Source organism: Aulostomus chinensis, chromosome 6 (assembly GCF_037954235.1).
Source record: "Aulostomus chinensis isolate RoL2024-O1b breed Wild chromosome 6, RoL_Achi_v1.0, whole genome shotgun sequence".
Classification (NCBI taxonomy): domain Eukaryota; kingdom Metazoa; phylum Chordata; class Actinopteri; order Syngnathiformes; family Aulostomidae; genus Aulostomus; species Aulostomus chinensis.
This window is the reverse complement of record NC_141325.1, coordinates 18,526,401-18,548,079: the sequence shown is the minus strand read 5'-3', so window position 1 is coordinate 18,548,079 and position 21,679 is coordinate 18,526,401. Positions and strand designations below refer to the sequence as shown.

At 40.4% G+C, this 21,679-nt stretch overlaps 1 protein-coding gene across 1 annotated transcript in view; it reads right to left on the bottom strand.

Annotated features, from left to right (window-relative positions):
* Window positions 1–21,357, bottom strand: part of ppil2 (peptidylprolyl isomerase (cyclophilin)-like 2) — a 38,862-nt gene extending 17,505 nt beyond the window's left edge. Inside the window, exons 1-12 of the mRNA XM_086206921.1 lie at window positions 21,191–21,357; window positions 20,940–20,989; window positions 19,228–19,273; window positions 18,952–19,014; window positions 17,964–18,015; window positions 14,987–15,038; window positions 14,129–14,220; window positions 13,749–13,838; window positions 13,592–13,667; window positions 13,257–13,417; window positions 8,933–9,008; window positions 7,291–7,397 (exon numbers count right to left, since the gene is read on the bottom strand). Of these exons, the coding sequence (XP_086063047.1) occupies window positions 7,291–7,397; window positions 8,933–9,008; window positions 13,257–13,417; window positions 13,592–13,667; window positions 13,749–13,838; window positions 14,129–14,220; window positions 14,987–15,038; window positions 17,964–18,015; window positions 18,952–19,014; window positions 19,228–19,273; window positions 20,940–20,989; window positions 21,191–21,222 (897 nt within the window). The 5' untranslated portion in view covers window positions 21,223–21,357. The remainder of the gene's footprint in view (window positions 1–7,290; window positions 7,398–8,932; window positions 9,009–13,256; window positions 13,418–13,591; window positions 13,668–13,748; window positions 13,839–14,128; window positions 14,221–14,986; window positions 15,039–17,963; window positions 18,016–18,951; window positions 19,015–19,227; window positions 19,274–20,939; window positions 20,990–21,190) is intronic.
* Between the last annotated feature and the right edge of the window lie 322 nt (window positions 21,358–21,679).

Sequence of the window (21,679 nt, the reverse complement as noted above, 5' to 3'; positions counted from 1 at the left end):
AGAACAACCCAAGCTTTCTCTTCAGCACTGTAGCCAGACTGACAGAGCCACAGCTCTAATTCGCCAAGAATTCCTGTTTCCTGGAGTAGTAATGACTTAATAAACCTTTTTAGTGATAAAATTCTACTTATTAGATACAAAATTCATCTCCTCCTGCTATCAGCTGATACCACATTATCTTTAAAGTCAGAAAACTTGGAGACACACGTAGGCCCAGATATATACCTGGACTGCTTTTCTCCCAATCACCTTCCCAAACTTAGAACAATTATTTCTTCTTCTACACCTTCCACCTGTCTCCTAGACACAATCCTAACTAAACTACTTAAAGACTGTTACATTTTACTAACTTTACTTCTTCCCCAGAGTCTTTGTGCTTTCTCACTTTCCAGATCCCTGACTAATGCTGCTGCTGAAGGAGGCTACAGACCTGAAGAGTCTCAGGCTGCCATGCTTAGCATCAGAATCAGTACTTGTACTAATTTTCATTTTGGTATACTCAATATTGTGCTAACATTTACAGCAGCATTTTGTTTGTATGGTATTTGACAGCACTTGAATGCTCATATTATGCTGAAGTTGATTGCTTAAGTAACCAGTAGATGTTATTAGTAGTGCTGTACTATTGTTGCCGCTGTTGCTATTGTTTGTTGTGTCTGTCTCTCTGTCCCTTTCTTTCTCTCTGCCCATATTTCTCCTTCCATCTTGTTCACATCCCTGTCTGTCTGTCTTTCCCTTCTTTCTCTCTCTCTCCGTCTCCATCTCTTTTTCCTAATCTGCATCTGTCTCTTTCCCTTATCCATCTTTGTCTTTCACATTGAGCCTGGATCTGCTTGACGGTCTTTCCTGATGCTAGATGTGTTTGTGCATGAAGAATTGTGAAGTGTAAATTAATTGAAGGAGTGTGCCACTAGACCTGCATGACTTGTACAGCGTTATGAGATAACTTTAGCTGTGATTTGGCGCGATACAAATAAAATTGACTTCACATTCACAAAATAAACACAGTCTGACCAAACAGGTCAGTAAATGGTAAATGGTGCAGAAGGTTCAACCATTGCCTGAGGCAGTCTGGTGGATTTCCCCAGCCTGGAGTTAGACTCTGCATTCCCCTACAAAGCTGTTTTGACTATTGTTAGTGTAAAAACACAGACATCTGGTCTTTTCCCTTTGCTGTGGATACATCCTGGGTCATGAAAAGTTTTTTGCAGCTTGTATTTCATTAAAAAACACCCATTGACAAAAACCTACTTTGAGTGAGTGGTATTTGTACCCGAGGCGGGGGGTGTCATTCGGCTCTGACGCTGGTCAGGTCAACAGTTATTAACGTCAACAGTGTTAAGAAGTGTGAGTGAGACAGAGAGAGAGAGAGAGAGAGAGACACAGAGAGATAGAGAGAGACAAACAATTTTTTTCCCGCCTCAACATCGGTATGTGGATTACAAGAATCACCAGCTGCTTTAATAAAACCTATTTTTATTCACTGGCCTTCACTGTGACAAGTTCTTCTTGGCTTAACTGGTCTTATTTCTCCTCACATCTCTATGCTGCTGTTTGGATTCAGGAGCACAATTTTTTTTTAACCTCCATTATAAATTCCAAATTTTCAAAGCAGTCCTACACTAGGGGACTTCTTGTTTTTAAGTAATCTACAGTATAAAAAAAACTGGACTAGATTCTTGGAAAAGAACAGCTAATCAGTTATCTACAATGGGGAAAAAAAGTATTGAGACAGCCACCAATTGTGCAAGTTCTCCCACTTAAAAAGATGAGAGAGGCCTGTAATTTTCATCATAGGTACACTTCAACTATGAGAGACAGAATGGGGGTAAAGACTCCAGGAAGTCACTTTGTAGGATTTTTAATGAATTAATTGGTAAATTCCTCGGTAAAATAAGTATTTGGTCACCTACAAACAAGCAAGATTTGTGGCTTTTACAGACCTGTAACTTCTTCTTAAAGAGGCTCCTCTGTCCTCCACTCGTTACCTGTATCTATGGCACCTGTTTGAACTCGTTATCAGTGTGACTGTGTGACACACACAACATGTACAAGACATTAAGAGAACTTTATATGCTGTATTTTAAAGCCATGCTGTTGTTATCGTGTTTGCATTACAATCATTTAAGACAGGAATTGTTTGAAGAACCACACAGGGGGACCTAGTGAATGACCTGCAGAGAGCTGGGACCAGAGTAACAAAGACTACCATCAGTAACACTACGCCGCCAGGGACTCAAATCCTGCAGAGCCAGATGTGTCCCCCTGCTTAAGCCAGTACATGTCCAGGCCTGTCTGAAGTTTGCTAGAGAGCATTTGGATGATCCAGAAGAGGATTGGGAGTGTCATATGGTCAGATGAAACCAAAATAGAACTTTTTGGTAAAAACTCAGCTTGTTTGGAGGAGAACACCATACCTACTGTGAAGCATGGGGGTGGAAACATCATGCTTTGGGGCTGTTTTTCTACAAAGGGACCAGGACGACTGATCCGTGTGAAGGAAAGAATGAATGGGGCCATGAATCATGAGATTGAGTGAAAACCACTTTCCATCAGCGAGGGCACTGAAGATGAAACGTGGCTGGGTCTATAAGCATGACAATGATCCCAAACACCGCCTGGGCAATGAAGGAGTGGCTTCGCCAGTCTCCAGATCTCAACCCCACAGAAAATCTTTGGAGGGAGTTGAAAGTCCGTGTTGCCCGGCAACAGCCCCAAAACATCACTGCTCTAGAGGAGATCTGCATGGAGGAATGGGCCAAAATACCAGCAACATAACAGTGTATGTGAAGACTTACAGAAAATGTTTGACCTCTGTCATTGCCAACAAAGTGTATATAACAAAGTATTGACCAAATACTTATTTTCTGGATTTTTTTTCTCATTTTGTCTCTTGTAGTTGAGGTATACCTGATGAAAATTACAGGCCTCTCATCTTAAGTGGGAGAACTTGCAAAATTGGTGGCTGACTAAATACTTTTGCCTTACTATAATGACAAACAGTCTGCACATCAGGATGCTTGCACATGTACATATAGCTTACACAATGAAGAATACAAGTTTTGTGTTTAAAGCGTCCCCATTTAACTTTTTTTTCTCCAACCAGAAACATTAACATCCCATGTGCAACTCAGGCTTCTTGTGCCACTTGAGACTGCTTCTGTCTTGTAATGGAGGCAAATTTAGCATATCTGCCTGCATAGTTTTGTTGATGTGTGCCTTTGTCTTTCTGCATGTGAGTTTGAGCATGAGAATTTTTAAAATGTTATCCATCCATGTATCTGTGGATATTCTCAGTCATCCAGAACTGAAGAAGCCTCTTGGATGAGAGGCAAAACGTCTTAGACTCACACGAGATTAGTCCAGTTGCCATATTTTATGCTTTTTTGAGACTTATCCATCCATCCATCGTCGTCTTCCGCTTATTCCTTACTAGTAAGGGTCGCGGGGGGGCTGGAGCCTATCCCAGCATCTACGCGCGAGAGGCGGGGTTCACCCCGGACAGGTCGCCAGTCCATCGCAGGGCCAACATACAGAGACAGACAACCATTCACACTCACATTCATACCTACAGTCAATTTAGAGTATCAATCAGCCTAGTCCCCTCTTGATGTCTTTGGACTGTGGGAAGAAGCTGGAGTACCAGAGAGAACCCACACAGGAACAGGGAGAACATGGAGACTCCACACAGAAAGATCCTGTGCTTGAGCCAGGACTTGAACCCTGAACCTTGCTGTGAGGCCACAGTCCTAACCACTGCACCACCGTGCAGCCCTAAAATGTTATCCGATGTCCAAAATTGCTTTAATGCTTGAAATTTTAACTAGTCATGTCATCATGAACACTTTGTCAACTAAGACAGATGAACAGAACATTTTTAATTATGTCCAGATTAAAAATGCTTATAGGCTCTTCTGTTTTAGAAGTATTTCACAGGTAATCTGTCTACAATGTGTTATTTTTGTAGTAAATATATTTTAGGGCCAAAGAAAATGCTCCAAAGTCAGGGCCAGATAACATTAGTGTTGATAGAAGTCTGTGCCCCTGAAGTGCCTGACTACCAGCAGGATTACAGGAAAATTTGACATCCTGTATGGAACCGCCCAACAGAGACTTACTTTAAAAGTTGTCTGGACAAGCTAGTACTGCACATTTCACACTCCAAATCAGTAGGGGGCAAAATATTACCACGCTTATAACAAGAAAGGAGGCAATTATGCCAAAATGATTTTCACATTAACAACTGTCGCATTTTCTCTGTAGTATGGCGGACCTCTACTTCTGCGAGAGACACTGAAAGATCTCTCTTATTAGAATAGGCACAGTACTCTGGTAAAGCAGGCTCCAATCACGCAGCATTCCGTATATCCACATGTTGGAAAAAGATTTATTAGATCAACATGTTGACAGAAATATTAAATTGAATTCGAAATGTGCAGAGTGATTCACATATTGCAGAGTGAAAAGCTAAAAGTTGAGCTGCAGCTGCTTTGCAATACAGTGTCAAACTAAGAGCAACAAACTGGTATCATAAGACGAAACAGACTGACGCTAGCTTGGTGAGACGGAAATAATCCCTTAGAAATATACAGAAACTTAATAGTCCTCAATCCCTATGGATGTTTTACATGGACCTTTATGCAATAATTCAGGGGTATAGTTCATACTTTTATTAATACTGCCAGGAGATGGTTAGAGTTAGATATGGAGACAATAGAAAGGTGGATGTTTGGCCTTGGTAGACAATGTGCGCGCTGGAGCCTATCCCAGCTGACACTGGGTGAGAGGCAAGGTACACCCTGAACAGGTCAACAGTCCATCACAGGGCCATTAGGTGTTCAGTATCTTGCTCAAGGATACTTCTACATGGTCTCCAGGGGAAGTGAGGATGGAATCAGTGACCTTCAGTTGCTAGATGGCCATGCAACCTCCAAGCCATGCCACCCCCTTCTTTGTTGTTTGTGACTCAATTTTAACAAGTGCAAAAACCAAAACTGACTTTCACCCCCCCCCCCCAAAAAAAATTGGCACAATTCTTGGTCATCCAGAACCCTTTTTATAACTAACAAAACCACCCCACTCAGGTGAAGCTTATCTACTTTAACCAATGTGTTTTTATATATAATGATGCAAAACTTTAGATCTTCAACATCACCTAAGCTGGGGACAACCATGGCAGGGGCGACTCAGGCTGGGTGAGCAAAAGGACACTTCAGAAGAAGGTGGCCCCTTGATTTGTGTGACAGAGAGTGTATTTGACAGTGAAGCGGTGCTCATTAATTCATAAACAGCAGGCCACAAATAGAGCAGCAATCTTGTGTAAAAACCACTGGGGAGGAGGAGGATGTAGGGCACCGGGGGCAGGTTGTCTACCCACTGCAACCCTCCCCTCATTATTCTGATTCGACAGCTCAGAAGCCAATAAAAATCAAGTACACCAAGCACTTTGTTACCAGGGCAGAAATGTGTTCCTGGAACTCATGCAATCTCTCTGGAGACCCACATTTAACCTTAAAAAGGAGGCACAGAAGAAATATTTTTGGCAAGAACTAGCTACCTGGAAGAGAGGTGGACATAATTAAAACATTTAAATCAGCCTTTTAAACAATCTAAGTATCAGCCCAATTCATATGAAGACCTTTCATCAATGTTGTACATCACTCAGATACTTTGTGCCAATTTTTTTTTTTTTTAATTTGGGATCATCAGTTTGGACAATCTGGATCTGTAATGTTTAAACTAACTTCCAATACTGACTTTTTATTTTTATTCAAATTAAAAACATTTTTTATGTCATGGAAATGTTATATGAATTAAAAAACTGTTATAAAAAGTCATATATCACAAAATCGTTTGAATGACCAAATTCAAACATACTGTAAAACATAGATCAAACATTCAACGTAACTTGATTTCACATCAAAGATAAATGTCCTGTGCCATTGATAAATGCCATTTTATTCGCCAACACTGCTCAAGGACCAGTAGACCCAAAACAACCAACCAACCAACCAACACCCCTAAAAAAATAATGGCAACTGTAGGTGGCGTCATGGTGGTCTGTCCTACTTTTCAAGAGGAAAGTGGTAAAAGAAGGGTGAACATCAATTAAAAAAAAAAGACACTGTTTCGATAGGGAAGGTCAGGTCAAAATGATTGTCATAGCTGTGACTGAGTGTCTCATTATTATAGTTCCGTGGTGTGTCGAAGAACATTACCCATTGTAGTCTGTTGAAGAACACTGCCTGAGGTAGTTTACTCGAGATAATCATCCAGTGTTGGCTCCCCTAATTGTCACCTGCGCACTTGCCTGCTAACAAGCTAAATGATGCATTCGATTATCTAAATGGTTTAAAATAGCACTGGTCTTTATAGTAAATTTAGGATATTTCTAAACACTGAACTGAACAAACTCTTACTCATTGGAAGATTTTGAATTCATCAAGATAAATAATTGGCAAGAAATAGGAGTATTCCTAATTTGAAGGTAATACCAATTACTTTGCACAATTAATCTACTTTGGTGATGGGGAAAACTCATCCTACAGTACTGAACTGATTCATTTAGAAATTTAAGCCAATGTCAAGAAAATTAATTATTTTATCTCACACAAACACAAATAGTTTCCCTAAGAATACAGCAATTATGCCCCATCTGCCAATGAAGGTACCTCAGTCAATATCTTGACCCCTCATGAAAAAAATGAACCATATAATATCTACAGTTGATAAAACAACTGCCTCACTAAAAATGTCCACATGGGTTTTAAAAGGTAAATATGCACAATAATTAGATGGTAACCATAATTAAGTATTACAAATGTACAATTCATAGTTTTAGGTTACAGTTAACCTATTATGTTAGCAGAAGACATCAGCTGCTTCTAGCTTGCAGTACTGTCTGGATGACTTTTTAAACAATTTTAAAGAATTCAACATCAAACAAACAAGAATGCCCTTCTTCGATGTTGCGAGCTTGAAAATAAATAAAAACCTGATACAAGTTTTGCAATCCACTTAAATGCCATATTTCCTTGTTATTCTACACTACAATTATTCCATGGACAATGTAATGAACATGGAACATGAACAATAAATGGGAATTCTGTTACAAAGATGTCATTCATTTGTGACAATATGGATTTTTCTGTATCTTAGTTTTATCAAGTGAAAGTGAACAAAATCAGGGGCAAGTGATCAAATGATTGTGGGTAATCAAGTATTATTTTCAAAATTGTCCAGTCAATAGTTTTATGTTGGATGTGTATATGTGAATGAACATGTAACTACCTTATCACAGTATAGCTCAAGATTCAGGTCTCCTTTGTTTGTGTGTAGACGGACGTAGCCTTTTTTCTTCACATACTGGTAACGCACTGTGTCATCTGCAATGGCATCTGTAACAGAAAAAAATTAACAGTGAGTGAAGTGAGAGCCCCCTCTTCTATTTATCTTTCACCTAGCTCAGATGCTGCTTTTAATCATTATTTTTTATGATGAATCATTTATATTTATCAACAACTTCAGGCTGTGGAAGGACTATGATTTTTTTGTGAATCTTAATGTGAATTTGGGAACATCTCTAGTAGGTTCAATAATCTTACTGTTTATACTCTCACCATAGCCTCCTGGTGTGTAAGAGGAGTAGCTGCAGCAACCGGCTCCTCTCATTGAACTACAGAACCGAGTGCTTCAGGAGATCTTTTGTCCCCATCGCAATAGCACTCTTTAATAGCAACAGCTATCACACACACACACACACACACACCCTGCCACATGCTGACTGGACTGTGCAATACACTATTTTAATTCAATTTTTTTGGATCTACTCACTATTAATTATTGGAGTGGAAGAGAGATTGTTTTATATGAGCTGCTGGACATGTGAATTTCCCCTAGGGGATGACTTAAGTTGTCTTTTCTATTCTATAATTATATAACAGTAAGAAAAAAAAAAGTGGACAGGGGAGAATCTTATGACTGATATTTCACTGTTAATGGATGGACAACATCACAAATGTTTGTGATTTTGTATTGCAGTCTCTGGTTGATATTTCTTCTGGTAAGATATGGATGTTGACACCCCCAGAGCCTCTACAGAGGAGGGTGATTTTTGAATTTATGCACATGCTTCTTTTCACCTCTATCTTTAAAACTGGGAGATAATTATAGCAGGGCAGGGTAACTCAGTTTTAAAGGGCAATATATATGAGGACACAACAAGAAAATAAAACAAATTTGAAGAGATTGGGGGCCTCACTTATAAAACAGTGCACACATTCCACATTGAAATTGTGCAGACAAGTCTTCCTTTGTAAATCACACACCACTTTGAGATGTGGATCAGCCTCATATCCTGCCCTCTACATGCAAGACATTTAAAAATTGTATCTCCCTTCAATGATGTTGATGCAAACACGTAGGACAAACGAGGGAAATCAAGAAAGACCTATCCCACTTTGAGATCCATTTTGTATGTACATGTTGTAAATGAGACTCTAGTTACTAAAATGTAAATTCCTCCATGTATCAACCATTTCAACAAATATATGGCATGTATGCTATAAGAAATAGGATGTCACAGTATTCTTTGCTGCTTAGACAAAGACGAATATCCAAAAATGACATGGAATCATATCTTAAAAAAACTGAACTAGGTCACTCAATCCAAACATTGTCTTCCTTTTTCAAGTGTACTAAACCTACTATACAGTTGCATAACAGCATTGCTGTCCCATGGAGCAGCTCAGAGGCTGACAGAAGAAGAAACAGAACTGAGCAGCACTTGTATTAACAATGTGACAATGAAACAGCACTTTTTCTGCAAGAACGCGAACATTACCAGCCAGTCTACTTAGAATAAATATACAGTAAACGAACAGAAGAACTGTGATGATGTGAAGAGGTAAATGTTTCTTTCTGTCTCACTTGCCTGCTTCATGGGCTGTTGCAGGGGTCATGGCTGTGGACGTAAAGGAGGCAGCAACTCTGCCTGTGGAGTAGTGGGCCTGCAAGAACAATTATAATAAATCCAAACGTGAAAATAGATTTTTGCCACTACCATTTGTCTTCAAAATATGCACTTTTTTTGACCCAAAATCCTACAAGTCCTACCCCTATAAACACACACACACACAGTTAATACATACTTGTATTAATACATTTTCCTGACTTCACTAAACGTGCGAGGGTAAATCGTCATGATATGCTTTCTCTGCAACATCTATTTTTCCATGAAAGTGAAAGAGAAATGTCAATGAAGATTCTCAGTCATCAAAGTCATGGTGTTTCATGGTATTGTGTCTTTGTCTCTGTTGCCTACTAAAGGAGAAGGTACATTCTGTGAGGACAGCAAGGTACACATCTTGGCCAGAGATGACAGACGGTTCGACAAAGGAGTTAAAAAAAACTCTAGGTCAAACTGGAGTGACCATCCCTAGACAGAGGAGGACTTCATCATTACCTGTACCCCACCAACATTATGGTCCTAACCACCATCCCTAGGAAACAACACCTGTTCACACTTTGATCACCCTGCCCTAACAACCCACATAGATACTGGTTGGCTCAACGACCCCCTAACAACCCACATGAAAAATGCCTGATTCTCATGTGACCCCAACAACTCTGAAACTAGCCACCACCTCAACTTAGAGAGACTTCTTAAAATTTAAGTGTTCAAAATGCTTAAATTATAGTAGAATGATGATAACAGTCCATATCTCCCGAAAATAAAACAAGAACAATGCAGTAAGTGGTGGAGAAATTCAAATAATTTGAATAACTAAATAAGGCGAAACAAAGAGTGGAAGTTGACTTCAAAAGTCTAGGCTACAGTCCGAGGTTAGCATTCTTCTGCTCTAGTTCTTGTGAAGCTCAGACTTTACCTCATGTGCTCCGTCTGACCTATATTCCCTGTTCACTCAGATGCAATCAGAGCATCAACTCGACAATGAACTCGTGACAGAGAGCAACTAAGAAATGCCTGTGACGTGAAAACAAGACATGGTGCAGCATCAATAGAATGAGGTGCTGATGCCATTTAAAAGGATCAGGGCCCACCCAGGTATTTAAGGACATCGATAATCTGGTAACATGGTTGTTGAACCTCTTTGCTACACACGTGCGATGCGTTTGTTTTCCATAAAGTTAAACCAGACTTGTGATGGCCGAGAGCAAGTCTGTAGGAAGATTACAGAATGAATTGTAGAAGGGTATTATCCTTTTTAAAGAAAATAAATTATTTCAGTTGTGTAAATATTTTAGTAATTAGGCATTCTGATTACTTCTTTTTAATAAAATCTCAAATTCCTTTTTCCAAAGTGCTAGATGTAATTTGTCTACCAAATAGCATTCCTTTGTTCTCTTATTGAATGTCTTTATGAAAGCCATGCCATTCACATAAACATGTGTTTGGCTCCCTCTAGTGCACAAACTAAACACTACAGCCTGAAAATTTTGACTAGCAGCTTCAAGGTAAGACTCCCATTTTTCTTCAAGGACACCATCAGCTACAAGTTATTCCTATTGTTGAGGCCAAAAATAGTCTTGGTTTATTTATATTTACCAATAATTCATTTATAATTTTATTTGAAAATGGCCGTTTATTAATTGGTTTATGAGAACATAAGCTGGTTTGTATGGTAGCCTATGTATCATTATGGACTGATAATTTTGTTTATTGGTTGTTGCCCCTCCTTTTGTTGGGACAAAGTGTCTGCCCTCTCCTGCCCATGTGTCAATCACTTAACTGCAGGTAGACACTGGTGAGACTGGGAAGCGGGATAGTCTTTTGACTGAAAAGTGCAGATTGTTGAAATGTTTTTTTGCTTGCTTTCTTTTTGCAGCAGTAAACAATCTGCTGCAGTGTTGTTTTTTTTGTTATTAATACATGGCAACCACACTGAAATAATGCTGGACTGTGCCTCACTTTTGTATTTGACTGCGTGGTATGGACCAACTCAGGCGCCACCTTTCAAAGATTTTAAAGAGAAGCCGCAACACATTCGTTCGTTCGTTGTCTTCCGCTTATTCCTTTCTATTAAGGGTCGCGGGGGGGCTGGAGCCTATCCCAGCGTCTATGGGCGAGAGGCGGGGTACACCCTGAACAGGTCTCCAGTCCATTGCAGGGCCAACATAGAGAGACAAACAACCATTCACACCTACGGTCAATTTAGAGTGTCCAACTAGCCTAGTCCCCAATTGCCTGTCTTTGGATGGTGGGAAGAAGCCAGAGTACCTGGAGAGAACTCACGCAGGCACGGGGAGAACATGCAGACTCCACACAGAAAGATCCCGAGCCCGAGTCAGGGATCGAACCCGGAACCTTCTTGCTGTGAGGCGACAGTGCGAACCACTGCACCACCGGCCGCAACACGTTTGCATCATATTTTAGGTTTTCCCAGCCATCTTTCAGTCAGCAAAGGATGCAGTTATACCCAGCCTGCTCAGAGTCACAGAAGTCAGTCTTGGGCCATACTGGTGTATGGTACTGAAATTAAATGTTGACAAGATATGGCCCTTGACTTAAATAAATAAGTAAAACCCTTCCATCGCGCCGTTTACTGCTATCAGAAACCTAGGTGCAATGCTTTTAACACATTTTCAAATTGATCTGCAAGTAGATCTGAGATACATTTTGGACTCAGCTTATAAAAGTAAGAAGTATAACTATATGCATCCCTGTGCAAAGTTTTTTTGTGACGAAATATGATTATTAGAATGACGTCAAGGTTCAGGAGTACGTTAAAAGTATGAAATTAAAAGCTGGGTAAATGTCGTTGTTGTCCTCCTCCGCTTATCCGGTTGGTCTAGTTCACGGGGGCAGCAGTCTCAGCAAGGAAGCCCAGACTGTCCTCTCCCCAGCCACTTCCACCAGCTCTTCTGGGAGGATCCCGAGGCGTTCCCAGGCCAGTCAACAGATATACTCCCTCCAGTGTGTCCTGGGTCGGCCTCGGGCCTCCTCCCGGTTGGGCATGCCTGGAACACCTCCCGAGGGAGGCGTCCAGGAAGCATCCTCACCAGATGCCTGAACCACCTCAACTGACTCCTCTTGACATGGAGGAGCAGCAGCTCTTCTCTGAGTACCTCTCAAATGAATGAGCTCCTCACCCTATCTCTAAGGGAGAGCCCAGCCACCCTGCCGAGGAAACTCATTTCAGCCGCTTGTATTCGCGATCTTGTTCTTTCGGTCATTACCCAAAGCTCATGACCATAGGTGAGGGTTGGAGCGTAGATTGACCGGTAATTCAAGAGCCTTGCCTTTTGGCTAAGCTCCCTCTTCACCACAACGGACTGGTTTAAACCCCAAGATACCGTACTTAAACTCCTCCACCTGTGTAACTGAAGTTGGATAAAATGTTTGGTGCAAACAAGGTCTAAAAAATTCTAATTCAGGCCTATCTAATGACTGTTAAGGGCTAAAATTTCAAGGAGCTGCAGGTATCCTCATTTTTTAAGACAATACCTACAAACTTGGATTGATAAACCTTGAACCATGATGTCAATATTTCCAAAATCTGCATAGACCTGTAGAGATTTCATTTTCTTCCAAGTCTATTGTGCTGAACTCTGTTTCAGCATGCTTCATAAAAATTAACTTAACTCACTGTATATTTTCTATCCGAACGTGTCTTAGCAGCTTTACAGTACTTTGTTACAAAATAGCTTTTTCATTCAATTCTATATCGCTGACATTTTTAAATATCTTTTTATATATATTTTTAAAACATCCTCTCAACTTTCTTTCTCATTTTGTTTTACATTTCACTTATGACCACATTTCACCATATCTTGCAGTTTACACTAAAGCATAACCCCATAAGTGCTTTTTGACTTTCAAGTATTCACAAATAGGTACCGTGAGCTCACAAAGATGATTTTTTCCACTGCATGTACTGTATATTTAGCTCGAAGCAAATGACCTCTCATCCCATCAACTACAAACAGAAAACATGATCAAACATTTCCCTTTAGCAAACTCTAAAGTGCATTGTCCAACATCTTCTTTGTCCAGCCATAACCATTATAATTTACAACAAACAAAGCATTAATGTTGGGGGTTGCCATGGGTCACCATTATCTTATCATATATACATGGCTGACTCTTCTGCCATCTTGAGTCACAAAGATATGATGCAGGAATGAAAAAAAAAAAATGTAACTGTGAGCCCAAGACACCCATTTGTCTTGAAAAGCAAGATACACTTTCTGGGTGAAGTACTGCTTTAAATTTTTTTGCAAAGGTCTTTCCTTACAGCGTTTAATTTGTCTGTCTTCTTGGCCTCGGGCTCCTTCATGGTGGAAGCCAGGAGCTGGTCCCCCTTGTAGTCTTTGTACAGCTCAGCTAATGTCTCTCTTGTCTCCAAGTTGGTGCTCCTCAGGTGGTACGCTGGGTCCTGCATGGCCTTTTCCTCATCTGACGACAAAGAAAAGAGTTAAAGAGGAAACAACTGGCTGGTCCAAAGGACCCTCAGCTTTAACTAATGCATTCATTATTTTGATGCAAAAAAAAGTTGGAGTGGAACTCTGATTAGAATGAAACAAATGCAGAATACATTTACAATTGACAGGTCACAGCTGCACATCTCACCTGGATCCGTAACTTTCAGATCATTTTTCACATGGAAAAAGTTGGAAACATTGAATTTATCCAGGTTTGTAGGATCCTATGGGAAAACAGATAATTTTTAACATCTGTTCAAAGAATGTTAATTTTCCCAAATGAAAGGAAAAAGTCAAGAACCTACCTGGAGCATTATAATGTCTTTTCTAGTAAAGGGTTCATCTGTAAGCAGATCTTTATAAGTCTTGGTCTTGATGTTCAGTTGATCAACAGCCTAATTGGAAATAAATGCATTTAGATATTTCTTACCCACTGAATTTTTTTTAAAGAACTGTTATTATTTGTAACATAAATGTGTAAACCTGAAGGTAATTGTCCTGTATTTTGTATGATGCTGAATGTGTTGTAAAATACAGTTCAATGTGTTGGAAAGCAGCGTTTTGTGAGATAAGTGGCATGGGCATCTGTACTGTATCACACTCAAATCAATAACGTGCATGTGTGGGTGAGTAACCTACAGGGAAAATTTGTTCTGTGAGGATCAAACTGTGAGAAATCACTAACCTCATAGGAAAACACATTGCCTGTGACCTTGTTGGCAACAATGTGAGAATTATTTGTGAACACGTTGTACAGGACAGGGCAGTGATATTTTCCTGGAATTAAATGGAAATAAGTAGAAGAAGAGTCACTAAGTGCAGCCACAGCCTGGAAATCAATTTTCTCCAGCAATGAAGGACTATCATAATGTAACATGCTTTGAGTTGAATTACAGTTTAAATGTCACCTCTATCACTCCTACACTTGCTTTAATTTGTTTAATCCCGTCTAAAAAGTATCCACTCTAACTCAAATGGTCCTTTAAGAAGTACAGCACGACTGGATTGTGGTCTTAATCTCCATCCATTTTCTTCCGCTTATCCTGTTAAGGGTCGCAGGGGGGCTGGAGCCTATCCCAGCGGCTTTTGGGTGAGAGGCGGTGTACACCTGGAAAGGTCACCAATTCATCACAGGGACAACACATAGAGACAGACAACCATTCACACTCACAGCCACTCCTACGGTCAATTTAGAGTATCAATCAGCCTCGTCCCCCCTTGCATGTCATTGGACTGTGGGAGGAAGCGGAAGTACCCAGAGAGAACCCACGCACGCACGCACAGGGAGAACATGCAGACTCCATACAGAAAGATCCCGTGCCGGAGCCGGGGCTTGAACCCAGAACCTTCTTGCTGTGAGGTGACAGTGTTAAACACTGCACCACTGTGCCGCCTTGTGGTCTTAATCTGTTTTACTGATTGAGATTTGAGTTAGAGGAATAAGGGTTTCAAAACTCTAAAGTTAGTATCTGTTTATTATGCAATGCAATATAAAGTAGTTAATGGTTTAAATACATTGAAATCTAAATGTGGACATATTTACCATCGTTGTTCTTGGCAAAATTAAGCTTGATGAGGGACTTTGCTTCAAGTTTCTGTGAGAAGTAAAAACAAGTGCCATGTTACTGTGCAATGGCATGTAAAACGTTATCAAACTTGCTAAATTAAACAAAAAAGTCTTTATCTACAAAATGAAAAGCAGAGTTGTTATTTTAGGACTGCAAACAGGTTTTATATTCAACTGCAATAAGTGTACCTAACTGTATAGGGAATAGAGGTGGGTTAAAAATGTCTATATACAGACATTCTATCAATATACATTTGAAGGAAAGATTATCGATACATAAATCCCAATATCGATCTTTTAAAATGCATTAGATTTTACCCGTTAATTTTTTGTTTTTGTTTGCCCCTTTAGTCTCGCGTGATTTAGTGCTTAGTGCAACGTTATTGCAGTCAGATGATCAGCCGCACTTCGGCTTTAGGAAGCAAGAAAACTGCGCCCAACTTGACAAAAATAATGCTGTGTGCAAAATGTGCAAAGTAGAGGTAAAGTACAACGGAAATACAACTAATCTCTGGAGCCATTTGACTAGGAATCACCAAGAGTACACTCAACAACCAGGAAACTACAAGTCACTGCAACAACCCTCGCTGGAGAAAGCATTTGGGACGAAGTTTCCATCCACGCCTCCATGTGCAGAGAACATCACTTTGGCTCTGGCAATTTTTATCTGCAAGAATCTCAGACCATACTGTGTAGTAGAAAATGTAGGCTTCAGACACCTCGTCCAGACACTGGAACCACGGTGCTACCGACACGGAAACAACTGAGTCAAGTCACAATCTCAAAGATGGACAGAGATGTTAAAAACAACATTGCAACTGCAATGAAATCTGCAGAGAGTTGTCATCACCTGCGACAGCTGGACAAGCAGAGCTACGGATTCCTACTTGACCATCACCTCTCATTACACTGACAGTAACTGGTTCCTCATGTCCTACGTTTTACAAACACGGGCGACTGAAGCTCGCCACACCGCGAGTCATCTTGCTGAGCTGCTGACAGTTTGTGGAAGTCTAAGTTGCCCTTTTGTTTTGAATGACGGTCATATATTTAAATAAAAGTGCATGATGTTGTATAACTATTGTTTAATGGTCAGTTCTCAATGTAAATATCAATATTTAATTATGCAGCAGGTTAGAGGGTTACTTTTACAATTGAATTTACAGCATTAGTCCTTTGAGAATCTCTTCCATTACCAAAGCAAAATTGGTATTGTAACTAAAATATCATATCGTATATTGTATCGAATCATATCGGAAATCGTATCGACTTGGGACCTAGTGTATCAGAATCGTATCGTATCAGGAGGTCAGTGGTGATACCCAGCTCTAATAGGGAATGTTAGCAGCTAAGGGAGGAAAATTCTAATTTAAATATTTTTTGCAATTATACTAGTTCAGATACACATTTTGCCTGTTTGTTGATTATTTATGCCCATGAAGGTGCTATCATCGCTGTCGTCCTCCTCTGCTTATCCAGTTGGTCCGGGTTGCGGGGGCAGCTGCCTCACCAAGGAGGCCCAGACTGCCCACTTCCACCTGCTCTTCCGGGGGAATCCTGAGGCATTCCCAGGCCAGCCGACAGATATAATCCCTCCAGCATGTCCTGGGTCGGCCTCAAGGCCTCCTGGGCATGCCTGGAACACCTCCCGGAAGGAGCTGTCCAGGAGGCATCCTCACCAGATGCCTGAACCACCTCAACTGACTCCTCTTGACATTGAGGAGCAGCAGCTCTACTCTGAGTACCTCTCAAATGAATGAGTTTCTCACCCTATCTCTAAAGGAGAGCCCAGACACCCTATGGAGGAAACTCATTTCGGCCGCTAGTATTCGCGATCTTGTTCTTTTGGCCATTACCCAAAGCTCATGACCATAGGTGAGGGTTGGAACATAGATTGACCTGTAAATCGAGAGCCTCGCCTTTTGGTCTGGAGTGGGCAGGACACCCTTCTCCGGCTGAGAACCGTGGCCTCAGATTTGGAGGTGCTGATTCTCATCCCATCAACTTTAGCTGTGAACTGTCCCAGCAAGAGCTGGAGGTCGTGGCCTGATGGAGCTGAGAGCACAACATCATACGCAAAAAGCAGAGACAACATCCTCCTGCCACCAAACTCGACCCTCTCCACCACCCAGCTGCACCTAGAAAGTCTGTCCACAACTTCAGCCCTGGAGATTGGATGAACAACCCCCCCCCCCCAAGCACTCCACAAACTCTGTTTCCTCCATGGAATACATGTTGGTGGGATTGAGGAGTTCCTCAAAGTATTCCTTCCACCATCCAATTATCTCCCCAGTTGACGTTAGCAGCCTCCTGTCCAAACTGTAAACAGTGTGGGCAAGTTGCCACCTTCCCCCCCTGAGGTGATGGATGGATTGCCAGAACCTTTTCGGAGCCGACCGATAGTCATTCTTCATGGCCTCCATGAACTCCTCCCACGCCCGAGTTTTTGCCTTGGCAACCACCATGGCTGCACACCACTTGGCCTGCCGGTACCAGTCAGCTGCCTCTGGAGACCCACAGGCCGACCATGCCCTATAAGCTTCCTTCAGCCTGACAGCTCCCCTCACCTCTGGTGGGTGCTATGATCATTGTGCTTAAATTTTCGAAACCCCAACAAACCCCCCACTCCCCAACTATATTAAATAAAAAGCAGCACATTTTCACATTTGAGAAGTTGAAGGCAAAAAATATTTGAATTTTTGATTAGACGTCCTTGTCATGTGGTTATTGATGTGGACTCTGCATTAATATACCTCAAGGGCGTGCAAAGGGAGTGCGAATGGATAAGGTAAGAGTATAGGGGAGATATAAGGAAGGGATAAGGGCTTTAGAGCATACATTTTATGGGTTCAAGAACATGCTCTTAGTATGCATCAGTGACCAATTTCTGCGAGACAGACATTTTGGTTTGTGACCAACAGACAATCACCCTAGTACACCCTTGGTTGCTTACCTGTCCAGAGATTGGATTAGTTCCATACTTCTTGATCCATGGAACAATACTTCTGAGGGAGGGAGAGAGGGGGTGAGAGAGAGAGAACTATGGATAAGCAAGTTCATCATTATTTGTATCGGTGCAACCACCAAAATGATCTGTATCTGAACTCTGAGGGTGTGGGGCTTCAACTGGAAGTGTGACTTGATGCTTGAACAAGAAGTGGGTGTGCAGAAGTGTATTATTTGCTGTATTGGTGTCAAGAAATTATTGGGGATTGATCCGAATCTACTGCATCTATCATTAATTTGCAGGCCAGATGATGGCTTGGTTTTCTTTATTAATGCTTAAAATGAACTGGGGGGAGGGGGGGGGTTCTATATGTGACTGACAGGCTGGACGCATATCAGAGAACACTGTGGGACACAAACACCCACTGAGAATTTTTCTTCCTTGAAAAGACCCCGAGCACAGCTCCAGGCACTGCTGTGAAATGGAACCTCTGAAGTGCTCCTAGTTTTTGCTGCACCATTTACCATCTAGGACACCAGGTGCTATGTAAAATTATCGCTTGCCACTGTTAAAATGAATAAAGGCAATAAGAGGAAGCTACAGTCTGATGCTAAGGCTATGATGATGAGTTGTGTGTCTCGAGGATGCCAAAGACAAAACCAGACTTTAATTTACGACTTCCAACCATATCATAGAATACTTAGGCCTCTTCTTTATGTGTGTATACAATGGCAAACTTCAGCATTGATCATCTCTCCGAAATGCACAGAAACTAAATATGCGTACAAAATAGCAATATATTATTTTGGTCAGTGAAAATAATCCTACCAATTTCCCTGGCAGTGATTGAAAAGTCAATTTTAGAAACTGAACTCAGCATTTTTGTTTGGTGAAGAATTACATAATCTCAGGAAAAATATGAGTTTTTTTTTTTTTTTTTTTAAAGGAATCAAGTCAGACATTTTTAAGTTTTCTACAAAGGATTTTGACTCACAGAAGGTCAAAAATGACTCCCTCCTCCGTGCAGACAGGATACTCAAACGGTTGAAGGGACAAGCTGAAATATTTCAGAGAAAATTATTGAGACACAAAGCAAAGTCATTCACAACTACGAGCAAAAAAAATTTGGGCAACTCACTACACAGAAAAAAACTACTTTTCTCAATGTTGTTCTTTTGAATTAATATTAGAAATTAAATATTCACATTTAGTCAACTTAATGCAAAGAAAATAAATTATGTCCTCAGTGGACAGAAATCATGTGTTCTACCTGCAGTGATCAAATGGAAGCCGTTTGAAGTTTGACTGAGGGATTTCTGAAAAATCCAAAATAAAACAAACTTGAACAAAACAGAAAAATATTTCACAGGATTTATTTTAAAACATTTGCTTTCATAATGATTCTGTTCACCATTCTTGTGAATGTCATGTCATGGTGTAAAACAGTGACTCAACAACCAGGTCACTGGTTAGAATGGTATTTGCCAATGGAAGCAATTATTCGACAAGTCCTGACAAGCATTGGATATATGGCACCCACCCCAGATGTGGGCTGGGTCCACTTAAGGACAATAAATAAGTAATGACAATGTACTAAAATGCACTTTCAGCTCAGGGTGCTAACATTCTTTATCTAAAACCGCAGTATGTATCTGAATAAAACATATCTATCACTGATATAAATTCACACACAACATAAAGGTGGGGTGACTGTAAAGTGACCAGATGTCCCACTGTGTACTGTGACTGCACAGCATTTTCAACCTAATCACCATAGCCGCAAATGAAGGCAATGCCCTGCATGTTGATTGGTGGTAAATTTCAGATGCCAGGACAGGTGCTTATCTGCAGAACAATGTAGCAAAAAGTGGCAAAAAGCAGGAAAGGCTGTCAATCACACTGCAGCAAGCATGTGGGGTAGGATCCGCAGTTTAATCGATAATCCCGGTCTCCCATTTGCGCCCGGTTAACAATTCAACAACTAGCAAGTGGCAACGTCCACATAACCACAGCAAAAAACTGTGTGCAGGAATTGGTGGAACATAGTATATATTATTTAGTAGTAAATGGACAACTCCCCACCCCCCCCCCCTTCAAAAAATGATGCAGCTACAACAATGAGTAACAAAACAATACATTACGATTCATATTTTAAGTAATATGGTACAATGTCATTGATGCTATAGAAAAATAGCCAAAAAAAACAAGAAAAAACAATTAATTTTAAATTAAAATATCAGTATAAAAAGAAGTAGCAGTAAAATAAAAAGGGGTGCCATTTATTTCTTTAAGTTGGAGTCACTGGGTCACATGACATGGAGAATATTGGGAAAAAAATGACTTTTGTATTTAAATACCAACAGTGAGAGAATAATATAAGTGAGAGGCGTCTCTTAATAGTGCATTACAGTAATAATAGGGAGTCACTGGGTCAAATGAAATGGAAACTTGATGAAAAAAATCTGAATTTTGAATTCAAATATTCATATAGAATGGAAAAATGAAATATGTTTGATATTTCAAGTCCAATAATTGCATCTGGTATTTATTTGGAGACACTGGGTAACTACTGGAAATTGGGAGAGAATTTGCATATTCATGCATTGAAGTGGCTATAAGCGGAGAGGTGGTATCAGGCCATGCAGGTGGAGAACATCTGTGATGACGCACCGCTATAGCTGTTATCATGAAGATTTACATGTTCAGGTTTTGTTAAAAGGTGTTGATCACATTGTGATTGTTTTCGAGATTGTAATTTGTGGACATTTATTCATCTTAATATTCATTGCTATAAATGGAGGTCGAACGCCAACTAAAATCGCAATAAACATATGTGTGAGTGGATGACGGCTTTAACGGAGTTTAAATTCATTAAATCGGAGCAACCATATGTAATAGACCACGACAATAAAAGCAACAATTAAGCTAAACCAATTCCTAGGTTTTCTGGTGACGCTACTACTTATGTGAACACAAACTTACCTGCACGCTTCCCTCCATAGAAGTTCGTGTATTCTGTACACGTAATGTACCTGCAAGATAAAAAACGGTCAAGAAAGACCCCAAAAAAGACCCTAAGTACATTTAACAGGGACTTTGGATACCTTTATACATGAGTGAGTTAGCTAGCGAGTTGATAGACATTGTTAGCCTGCTAACATTAGCCAAAGACGCAAAATAACAACAGGATTATTTCCGTTCAGCGGTGAAGTCTCAATAACTCGGAAACTTACATTTTATCTTTCTGATGTTGCCGCTTCCCCATGTTGAGTTTTAGACCGGCGTTAGCTCTAAGATTAGCTGCTACTTTGTGTGAATCTTGAATTTGTGTTCTCTTAATCGTCGACGTCAATAGTCGGAGTGTATATGAAGCAACTCTCCGCCGCCCTCTACAGGCAAAAAAAAAACAAACCTGCCAATAATTAAATAATAAATAAATTTCTTCTTCTTCTTGGTGTTTTGCGGCGTTTGGCATCCAGCTTATTCGCAGACTACCGCCATCTTCTGCTCCGGGATGTGAATCGGCCCGTAAGCTTACATTTACCAAAAAACAATGATTCTGCTTGTTTTAATCAACCAATCTCATACTGTATCTCCTCTCAATATCCAATCATTATTCTATGCGAGGGGAACAAAATATAAATTCTTATTTCAAATTCAGTTGCCCATTCATTTTCAATTACATCAGTTCCCTCCACCTAACAGAAACACACTTGGATAAA